General features: G+C 42.9%; 1 protein-coding gene across 1 annotated transcript; it reads right to left on the bottom strand.

The window, feature by feature from the left end:
- Positions 1-6,419: 6,419 nt before the first annotated feature.
- gpr18 (G protein-coupled receptor 18) lies at positions 6,420-11,903 on the bottom strand. The gene is made up of 3 exons (XM_083682174.1): positions 11,838-11,903; positions 10,569-11,627; positions 6,420-9,285 (listed from the first exon to the last, which is right to left on the bottom strand). The coding sequence occupies exon 3, from the start codon at positions 9,260-9,262 to the stop codon at positions 8,240-8,242; it is 1,023 nt and encodes a 340-aa protein (XP_083538300.1). The 5' UTR covers positions 9,263-9,285; positions 10,569-11,627; positions 11,838-11,903; the 3' UTR covers positions 6,420-8,239.
- Between the last annotated feature and the right edge of the window lie 249 nt (positions 11,904-12,152).

Genomic DNA, 12,152 nt, shown 5'->3' with positions numbered 1-12,152 from the left:
CACATGTTTGAGACTAAAGACTATAACTCAATGTTCCCTTTGACTTGTGTTGGAATGTGAAGAATTACTGGTGCAGCATGATCAGCTAACAGCGATAGCGCTAATGTCATCTAATCAGATAGACCATTATGTATTAGTGAAACTACAAAACAGAATTATCTGACAAGGACCAGGCCACATTACCTAAATTAACATTTTGCAAGCGTGAACATGGAGGGCCACAGAGGCGAAGGGAAGCCTACAGGAGTGTGGCCTGCGCTTAGACATTCGGTAGTCATTATTAATTTATGATTGTCTCTGGTCTTAATGAAAATGAAAGCCAGGAAAGAGAACAGGGAGGGATAATGTGGCGTGAAATTGAGTTTCATTTTACAGGGGCCACCTTTTAACTCTGCGCTTCTTAGGCGGAAATGGAGCCGAGCAGGGCTCTTTCTCTAGAGAATCGGTTTCAGGCTTTTTATTTTCACTTTCTCTCCCTCCTTTCAGTTTTCCAGTCAAGGCCTATTCATATCCTCTTATCCTTGTGTGATATTTGCAGCCAACACGCCCTTTAACATCTCCATTACTCTCATAAGGCCTTTTCAAACTGACACATGGCCCTTTGATGTCTGATAACTATGTCAACAAGTTCCGTCCATGAAAATGTCTCTGTACACTGCTTCTTTAAAATGTCAGTGAGGGAACACCGAAAGGTCTCAATATGGAGCAGGATTGGGGCAAACGCAAAAACAAACTGAATTGATTCCATAACTGGATTACATACACGTAGAATAAGCTATTGGATATATGAGAACTGGTTGAAGAGGATTACATGTCATTTAAAGTAGTGTACTGTAATGCTATCATTAGGTGCTAAAGGTCACTCAGTAGGAGTGATCCAGATGAAGAGAGCGTTTGTATACTGGGCATACACAGTCACTGAAGTCACTGAGGCTGGTGGAGGTAGAAATTGGAGGACGGGCTCATTGTACCGTCCTCCAACACAAACGTGTGTTTGATACCATTCCTCATTCTGTTTCATGCATTACAATGAGCCCGTCCTGCAAGCTGTCATGGCTGAGAAGGGTGAGCCAAAGATGTGTTGTGATAAATGAAGCATCATTTCATAAATTGATATCAACAGCGGCATGCAGTACTTGAGTCCCGGAGTCATATTTTGTTTTCTTTAGTTGGTTTACATACTGTACAGCGATAGGCCACTTTATAGAGAACATGTGACTCAGGTACTATTGTGTCAGGTACTGTAGTGACTGTGTGATTCCATCTGTCTTAAAACAGTTGTGACAGTTTGGCATTGCCATAATGTATGGTAGGGATTATCTCAGAGTCTACATATGTCAGGCACTTGTTAACTCATAGCATTGAAATTCATGAGGTGGTTCGTCGTATTGACATGGATTTCGGAGTTCATTTACAATATGTGATATACGTGAGCATTGCTATTACACCTGAAAATGCTGTGTAAACGCTTAGGCAAGTGGCTCGCAGCTATCTAAAACACTGGTGTTGTTGGTTATATAGTGGTCAATTCCATTTGTACAGGTGTGAGTGAGAGGTAGTTAATATGTTTTGACCAAAGAGCCCAGTCTGTCCCTCAGTGTATCAGATGAACGAACCCTGTGTCCACAGGAATGAGGGAGTGAGGGAACCCATGGGATTAGTCTTCATTTGGTGCTTCTGTCATAAGGAAGGGGAGGCTGGATACTGATTGGTAGAAGAAAGAAAACACACACACACACACACACACATACACACACACATACACACACTCACACACTCTCATGCAAGCAAGCACACACATGCTATTAACCTCCCCCCAGCTCATCAACTTTATTTTGCAATCTTCCCTCAGAACCATTAGAATACCCTGAAGAAATGACTTTCCAATTAAAGGGGATGTAGGAGAAGAAGGCCTTTTTATCTCCGGCTCCTGGAGTTCTTTATTCCAATAATTTAAATTGGAATTGATTTTTCAATTTAGCCGCTGACTGCTACGGACACACAGCACAGGGGCAAATAGAGTTGCGTTCCTGGTATATTTGTCATGGCAGCGCACCTCGTGCAAATTTGCGGAGGCTTCGTAGGCAGTAATGTGTGTCTTCTTGTGAAGACGATGGCTTCAGACAACAGTTGTAGTGCCCCCAGGGGTGTGAAGCCAACAGGTAACAACAGGACTGTCTCTGTGGTCACTCCGTGCACACTAGGTCTGTGATGCTGCGTGTACTCGTCTGTCTCTGTAGGAACTTAATGACTTCTCCCACACAGTCCCACAGCAGGTCTCCTTTGAAACATAGATTTTTTCCAAGAATAATTACCTTCCTCTCATGAGCTTCATTTGCACTGATCATGCCATTAATCTAAAATTCAGAATGTCCACTGAGCACTGTTTGAACAATACAGTATGCTGTATACACCATGTACTGTTTAAAGAATGTTCATGAATGGAATATAATTCAGGAGCATGTGTAGGAGCTTTGAACTTGGAGGATTACTTGTTTGGCTGAGAGAACTCTCAGGACAGTAACGGTAGAATTCCATCCGCGGGAGGCTTCTGTGTGATCCACTACACATGCCGTCTGTGACATGTCCAAACATTATATTCCTAACAGAACATTTCCCATACATCCCCACGACAGGGGGAAGGAAACAGCAGTGTTCATCCGGCTGGAGAGAACTAGCATTAGTTGTGTGTTTGACAAACCGGCCCTGTGAAGTCCTCACCAGCACATCATCTCCAGTCACATCCAGCTGCATTCTAATGAGCTCTCACTCTTCTATGGCTGCATGCACCACTTTCATAGGGTCGGGTTCAAGACAGAATGATTTCTACTGGAGCTGTTCTACAGATGCCTTTAGAAAGCAGAGGCTGGTCTTGTGTGGACGGATGGCTCTGTCTTTAGCTCCTGACAGCTGCACTGGCTTGTTGTTCCCTCTCTCCAGAGTTGTTTTAATAAAGTTGTGCTGCAGGAATAGAGGAGAAGATTAATGAACGCACAGGAAGTGTGGCAGTTGTGAGAGGATGCAGGACAGAGCGGGCCAGCCGCCATCTGTTCCCCTGCCTTTACAGCTCTCTTAATGGAGGAACACAAACCAAACAGTGTGGATCTGAGCCCCGCAGACAAATACACATCTCTCTGTTACACGCAACTAAACACAAAACATCACTTTATGTGACAGAGACAAGAGCTAGGCTTTTGTCATTGTTTTCCCACTTGTGTTGTGCAGGGTTTTTTTGAGGGTTTTTTTTACCTTTCAGCTGAATAAAGTTGGGCGTGAGCCACGGCAGTGAGATTTAGATGAAAGACACAGTCTGGATGGAACGTGATTAAGAGATGTGTTCTTGAGGCGAAACAGGACTTGGCATTCGTTGAGATGAAAATGTAATCAAATTAAAATGAAACACCATTATTGTTGTGGAGTGTTCCCTGGTTGCGTCAGGTTTGAAATGAAACAGGCAAAACAGAATATACGTCTGTTTTTGCGGAGCAGAGACATCAGACATGTTGTGCTCACAGTTTCACAGGTGTGTTGACTAATTATTGCCAAATGTACGTTCAGTAGATGAAACTGCAGGTTTGTTGGTGAGATTATGTTCTAATGCCGTAGTATGTGTGAACCTTTCATCATGTTTCTTCCTCTAAATCAATCCATTTAATTGTGGATGCCATCCTCACATGATATACCAAATCTGCCCATAAACCATTAATTTTCCATAAGGACGTGAGACAATAAGTCCAAATGATTTCTCTTTTTTCTTTTAAAGGGATGCCCATCTTGTCTTGTTAATTGACAACATGTGTCCTCTCTTCTCGTGAATACATCTGTACGACATGATGAAGTTTCCTCTCTGAGTATCAATCCTGTAATTGAGCTCAGGGAGAGGGAACGTGACATGCACACAGAGGCACAGTCAGGACTGGCAGATCTCTCTCTCTCACACACAGATATACACACACACACACACACACACACACACACACACACACACACACACTCATATGCATGCACACATTCTGGACACATACTGTACACACTGTCATGCTGTCATCCTGAAGGTGTATATATCTGCTTGACACCCACATCCACTTTTATTTTCCCCTGCTATTATCTCTGAAGCTTTTTCATCTGAGCCTACAAGCTACAAGCCTACAAGCTCTCCTTTACAAGGTAAGTGAAACAAGAAGAACCTGCTTTATCAAACTGACACAGACATCAAAAAGAACATATGGTTTAATTGTCTTGGCATTGGTACTGCAGCCTCAACAGAGCCACAGAGAGAGTGCAGAATCACAGCCACTCTGTACATAGACCCTTCAGTACCACGGCTTGAGCCAGACACTGTTTAGGAATAACAATGTTTCTACTCGTGTCTTTCTCTCTCGCTACAACACCGTGAGCAAGACAGTGTTCCGAAATTACAATGTCTCTACTTGTGTCTCTTTAGCTCTGTTGTAATGGAGACCTCTCAGTTCGGAGTTGCGATACCATGGATCATGAGGAAAGTTAAGTGAGATGGGATTAAATATTAAACCAACCTGACACAGTCCCTGCCGGAGCCCCCCCCATCCCACTTCACATGATACAATTAAAAACATTCCCATATGCGCCGGGCGGAACACTCGATCCCCTCTGAACACTGTCAAGAACATGGCGCTTTACCGCCTTAAAATAAATCTTGCACTAATCTATCGAGCACCTGACAAGAGGAGCCCAAGGTTTCCAAGCACTTAGCTGAGTAGAGTCCAAAAGGGGGCCTTACATTATTTATACACGCTAATGGTGCTCCGACTCGCTGTGTGTGTATGTATGTGAATCAGCAACAGCACAATCTGCTAAAATAGACACACAGCTGTAATCAAAGCCATACATTTCCTCTCCCTCTCTGCTAACTGCCGGGTCAATTGGAGTCAGTTTGGTAGCTGCGAGAACTTTTTACAGTAGATTATCCTCTTTTAATGGAGACAAAAGACAATGAGGTATAGAATTCACTTGCCAGCGGGAAAAGATTACATCTTTGTGTGCTAGTTACTGAAGGTAAATATGACTGCCTTCTACAGTAGCTACCTCACACAACTTGTATATAGGACATTACTGGCCAAGTATTGACAGTGTTCATGTACTGTACAGCTACCACAGATAAGAGAACAATGCAACAGTACTGTACTAAGCTTCAGAGTAGGAGACAAAAGGAATCCATTAGCGTCTCAGCAGAGCTCTGAAACAGAGCTTCACAGGGGGGCCCCACTGTTGCACCACTGCATACACACATGTGCCTCTCATTTCCTATGGTAACCCAGAAGTATCCTCCAACATCCTATTGTAAAGTTTACCAGGGGAGAGGCTCAGTGCATTAAAGTGCCCTGAGAGAAAATCTAAATGACCTAAACGCAGGCAGCTGCATGTTGCTAATGCCACAGATACAAAGAGCCTGTAGAGTGTGGACGCTGGTTTAGCTAGAGCAGTATGTAATTACTATAGGATCTCTTTCATGTTCTCCTCCGCCATAATGGGAACAATATGAGAAGACTAACGATACTGTAAAAGTGTGGGGATCGGTTGCTGAAACATAACTGTCTAACATGAAACATGGCTAGGTACAGTATAAGCATACTGCATCTTTTTGGATAACCCCAAAGTATGATTTGATTGGATGAAGTGTTTTGTCTCAAAAAGCAATGCCGAATTGATTATTGTGAGGCCTACAGTCATGGAGTGTAGTTTCTATCTAAAGGTACTGTTGTTGGTGTCTGTGTTTCTGGCAGTAACCATCATCCGTTTTGATGGCTTTTCATGACTTTTCATATTTAAAAAAAAAGTTGGTCTTGGTTGTTTTTCTTAGTGTTTTCCACACTGTATGACGAATAACTTTTGGGTAGCATGTGTCTACAAACAGTACCGTAGAACTATCCAATGCCAAGAACCTTACAATGTCCGCTGTTTTGAGCTAAGAATCAGGTGTTGTAAGAGTTAAAATCTCGAGGCACAGTTTGAATCCAGAATGACGGATAGACCAACAAAGCAATATTTGGAAAACAAATACACTAACGCCATCTCTGATCATCACTTGATAGTGTGCTGACACGCAATCTCTATTAGGCTGTCTTCAAATATGCAAAATGATATGATTTTACAATGATTACATATTCACATCCCCAGCTGGTTGGCTCCACGCATCTCCATTTGTCATCGACTATTGTGTCCAATTATATGATTAGCTTTGAACACTCCAGCACTTCGAGAGCTCTCGTGTGTTCCGCCGCGCCGAGCGATTCACAAACAAAGTCATTACAACATGTATTCACACATATCAAATAACAAAACAGATGGCCACTGCGCTCGACGCCTGATTTGTTTTCCACACGAGCGGCGGGAAAAAAAGGTATTTTCACTGAGCTTTGTTTAATGCTGACTGTTTTTTATTCCCAAAGAAGAGCAGCTGGCTGTCGCACTGTTAGATCAGCTCGAATGAAAGACAATCTTGTTTTCATTAATTTCTCTACAACAGAAGCACTTGTTGTGAAGATTTAGAATTACAGCGAGTAAAGCTTCCGGATAATTCATCACAGGGACTCGACAGGAAACTTAATTGTTTTAAATGTCTCTTTGGAGCGGCTTTGTGGTTTTCTTTGATGTGTAACAGGTTGCACAGATAGTCGACCCTCTGGTGATTCATATCACCTCGTTGCTGATTAATACCGTAGACTGTACCAGTGGCCAACAAACCAATTAGGGTGTGATGTTACTATAGTACCCATACTTTCATGTGTAACTTATAGGTAAATGTTGTTCTGCTGCAATCAGATACTGTATACTGTGTCTGCTGCTAACAACCTTGCCCCCGGCCCCCTCCCCCAAGTGGGTATAGTTCTTATTGCCATACTGTAATATCTTATCTCAAGGTGATAGTATCATAGCTACACCCATACTCAGGGAGGAGGGCCAACACCAACAGTTAATTCAGTCCATGTCATCCAGAGACTAGATAGAGGCCGTTGTGTATTCATCCACCAGGAGGAGTACTATTCAGTTGTACAGTACAGCACTGACTCACCATATAAACACCATATAAACACACTGAGTCCATGACACACTCGCTAGCTCACTCATCCCCACAGCACCGACAGCAACAAAAGATCATCATTCTGGCAATCTTTGGCCTATTAACCATTTTGTAATTACACAACTGAAATAGGGACTGTTATTGTTCCACTAATGTAATAAAAGGCATTTACATTGCAAACCAAACAAAAGCACTGTGTAACATCATGTTATTACAATGCTGTTACTAAATGTTAATACAATGTTAGCATATTATTGGGATCTTACCACTACAAGAAAGGTTTCACCAAGAGGCACTCAACTAACTTCTTAACTTCCATCTTCCTTCTCCTAGAAGACAGATAGATCTGGAAGTGTTTTCTGTGCCGTGCTGCCATCACCTGGTCATAGTAGGAAACAGCAGCTCTGACAAAGACCTTAGATCACATTTCCTGTATCATAGCGCCTCCACTGGGTGGTTTATTTTGGTCCTCTTTCTGGTCTTGGTGAATTCAAATGACTATAACTCCACATCCACACATAAACAAAGGACAGTGATTGGTGGGTAAAGCTTTGTTATATTATATCATGCAATTGAAATTGTTCCTGTGAGGAGCGACATATCTAACAACAAAACAGAGTGGCTTAAAAGAAATATACCCTTTAACATTTCCTGATGTTCACCACAATTTCCTGTATAACACCCCCTCACAGCAGACAGGAGACCTATAATATAACACTCTCTTTTCAGGCCCAGAGAGGGACGATTGTGCTAGGCTATTTTTACAGGCTACTTTTACAGTGATCAAAACAAATGTCATGATAGCTTGTACATGTTAGATCTGAGTTACAGATGGCAACAACTAGTTAGTCTGTATACACATGAGGCAACAGCATCTTCTCTCTTGTGTGTACTGTATTTGCTGTCTCAGAGATAATTCAATTAATCCCAAACCCAGATGTGACAGGTAAAAAACACCAACAACAATACACCTATACTGTGAGAGTGTGAATTTGCATCTCTGAAATGAATTGATTAATTAATGAATAAACTCATCAACAGTCTTTAATGAGTTTATACTTAAACAGTATAATGTATTCAGTGTTAGTTCTCTACTGTACACTATGCCAGGTGTGGGTTCTCGACAATAAGTCTCTGGCCCCTCCTCTTGTGGACAGGTGAGAGTGGTTCGTTGGGAGCTCAGATCATAGCACTAGTCAGGTTACTAAGCGATCTCACACTGCCCGTGTGCGTGCGCCTGCTCTTCCTTCGTACACTCCGGAGATAGTTCCTGTACAGGATCACACTGATCACCCTGTCCTGGAATTGCTTGGACACAATGTAGTACAGGATGATGTCCAACACCGTACTCAGGTTCATCAGGAAGGTTGTGAAGGCCCCCCATGTGTTGTAGTCCCCTCCATCACCGCCCTGCAACAACAGAATCACCAAACACACGTGGAAGGGCACGAAACACACCAACACCTGAATGATGAGCGTGATGATGATGCGTATGGACTTCTCCTTGACCTTGGGCTTCAGCTTGGAGGTGCGCCCGTGGATCAGATTATCCACTATGACCATGTAGCAACCAATCATAATACAGATGGGGACCAGGAAGAAGAAGATGAGCCGCACAAAGTTGACAGGGTTGTCGGTGCGCAGGTGGATGATGTCACGCATCTTGATGCAAGTGGTGAAGTTGGAGGCACGGTCAGGGTCGTCGTTGGGGAACAGGAGGGGTATGGTGGCCCCCAGGGTCATCACCCACACCCCCACACAGCCCACCAGGGCTTTGGGGATATTCTTCAGCTCCTTGCTGTGTTTGGGCTGGACAATGGCTACGTATCGGTCGGTGCTGATCAGGGCGAACAGCCACAGTGCCATGCAGGGGTAGAAGACTGTCAGAGCTGCGCTGATCCGACAGAACAGGTCCCCAAAGGGCCAGTAGTCCTGGGCGTAGTACACCATCCTGAAAGGGAGGAGAAGGATGAAGAGGAGGTCTACCATAGCCACGTTGACCATGTAGACAGTGACGGAGTTCCTCCTCTTGGTGGTCAGGGCGAAGACCCACAGCGCTGTGAGGTTGACCACCACTCCGATGGTGAAGATGACGCAGTAGAAGACCAGGCCAGCGATGCGGTAATCTCTGGGGACCTGCTCCCTGGAACTCACTGCACTGGACACCATGGATAAGTTGGATATGTTCTGATCTGACTCCATGTCTACTCCCTTATGAAATGACACTAGAGAAAAAGAAAACGTGAGTTACTGTTGTTTGAAACAAGTTCATAAACGTATGCAAAATAAGTAATGATGTTAAGAATGATAATATACATGAAAATAGCACCGTCTCTTATAGATGTGAACGTCTCTAGGTCTAAGTCTGCTATGAGGCATGATTCTAAATATACCGTATGTATGTTATTCACAGTTGGTGGAACCTGCTGTTAGATCATTTGAATATTTCTTTTAAAATAGGCAGCTGCAGTGTCAACAGCAGATGAAGAGGAAGGGAGAGTTTCAGTCCAACTGTCCTCCTGTTTGCCACTGTTGATGTCTTACAGCTGTTTCAGTTACACATGCAGTATTGTGGTAGGGATTTTTGAGATTGCTGAAGTTTATGTTTAGACTTGTATAACCACCATGTGTGATCATATGTGTATAGTGTGAGTATATTTCATGATGGTATGACTGATCATATCACTGAATCATTTCTATCTACCATCAGCTTGTCGGCTGATGTTCAGGGCCAGAATGCCCCTGACAACAGTGAGACCGCTGGCACCACAGGGTCTGAATAAGTGAAGTGTTACGTATATGATCTATTTTGTATCAGTATGTTCTTTGTTAATCTGTTGATAGCAATTGACGTGCAGAGTCATTCTAGGATATATAAGCTGTGATAAGCTATTGGAGGTTGGACCATTTATCTGCTTTGATGCTGGAGATTGTTCCAACATGTTGCAACTGGATTGTAATAATTCCTGAACCTGAGAATAAACTACAACAAGTATCATACAGAAACAGAGACAAACATACATAACATCTGTTGTGACAAACATTGAATGTGTCTTTGAAGAAATGGAGAAGATTACAGTATAAGAGATGGGAGGCCGAAATCAAACCAGAAAAAAAGAAAGAAGTGAAATTGAGCCTTTTGATTCTCTTGGCTGGAAACCATGTGACCATTTTTTATAAATGTGGTAGTGCCTTCCTCTGCCTCTACCTCCCTTTGAGTTAACAGACATTATAGTGTGTTGATGGTCTACACTGTGAATAGATTATAACTATCTGTAAGTAGCGGAAAAGAAACAAGGCACGATGATGTACCAAATTCAGATGGGTTCTAACCTCACCACCCAGACATGAGAGAGGCACTTCCCAATAATCATAGTTGTATTTAACCAAAGGCTATCTTCTGTTTATCTGTTCAATCATACCATGAAGTCCCAAAAAGAGACAGAGCACATTGCTTCAAGGGAGATCAGATAGCATTGCAAGCTAAGTAAAAAGGCCACGTATTTACCTCAGTAATCTTTCTCATCTCCTGTGCTCTCGGCATCCAACCAAAGAGGCCTCAGCAACAGATCGAGGGAAGGTGTGATGTAGCTAGCAGACATCTCTGACTGATGATCTCAAGCAGCAAAAGGGGAAGTGAACACATTGTGTTATTTCAGACAGTAACATCGGTGGCGATGGGAGATTGAACATTGTAAAGCCCCCCTCCACTTCCTGTGTCGCCTCCGCTATGGTTATAACTAGCTACAGTAGAGTACGGGTGGAACACAAAGGGCTACAGCTTCTGCATTCTGCAATTACACCCCCTTAAAGAAAATGATGTGCCATTAGAAGTGGGAGTGTGTTTGGCAGGCAGAGAGATGGCAGATTTAGGGCGAGTTATTGATTGGAAAAGTGGGGTCTGTCACAGCACATTAGTTCTCAGGGGAGTAATCCACAGCAGGTTGCAGTGAGAAGCATCTGCTGCCGGAGAGAAGTAATTAAAAACAGGATGTTGAGGCAGTTGCCATATAAACAGGAAATAAGATGGTGGTAATAGACACTTCACGCTGATACTGTGAGATGTTTTTACATAGCGTACGCTTAATGGATGCAAACTGCACACCTCCAGTGAAACGTTCAAGGTCATACTGGACTGTGTGTGTGTGTGTGTGTGTGTGTGTGTGTGTGTGTGTGTGTGTGTGTGTGTGTGTGTGTGTGTGTGTCTGTGTCTGTGTCTGTGTCTGTGTCTGTGTCTGTGTCTCTGTGTGTGTCTGTGTCTCTGTGTGTGTGTGTGTGTGTGTGTTGTTAATGGATTACACTCAGGCTTTAGTCCAGAACACTACACATACAATGACATACAGGCCATAAGGGACAAAGAGCTAACTTTTATGTAAACAGAAAAATACAGTTCTCTGCAGACTCATCTTTTCCAGTAGATCAGTGCAGTAGATCATCTCCTCCGCTGGCGGATTTCACACACAATGAAGTGGAGGTTCTGCCACACGTTCCAACGCCAAATGGTATTTCCACCACTGCACCATGTGCCTGCTTCCCACAGTCTATTTGATCTTCTAAAAGGTTACATCTATTTGTAAAAGAATTTGGTAGGAGGAACTAGTTAGCTTCTGGTTATCATGTAATGTTAATGATGTGTGGGGTGTGGAACCCTTCTTTGGCTTATTATTATATTACTTTTAACTGTAAAATGCTTAATATACAGTATTGTAATAAAAGCAGCACTAATTAGTGGAGATGTTTGTGTCTGAGGTAAATCTTATCCTTCAGAAATAATTACCTGGCTGCTAGTCTCTCTTTCTCTCAGTGCGTCTCAGAATATCTGTTGCCAGATGGTGTGTTTTGTTCTTTGCAATATGTTGTTATGACAACAGTCTGTGTGATTTTGTCTTTCTCGGATACCCATCATGTGGTTTCTACTGTACGTCTGTCCCTCTGTTAACTCTTTGGGTTGAAGTCAGAATCTCTGTCCCAGTAACCGTGCATATTGTACTACTCAGTATGTAGTGATCTATAGTATATACTAATACATAGTATGCTAGTGGTGATATTGGGACACAAACGACTGAGCCTTGTACTGTTCAACAGAGTATAA

This window comes from Argentina silus (assembly GCF_951799395.1).
Source record: "Argentina silus genome assembly, chromosome: 12".
Lineage (NCBI taxonomy): Eukaryota > Metazoa > Chordata > Actinopteri > Argentiniformes > Argentinidae > Argentina > Argentina silus.
The sequence above is the reverse complement of the archived record's forward strand: the minus strand, read 5'-3'. Positions and strand labels throughout refer to the sequence as shown.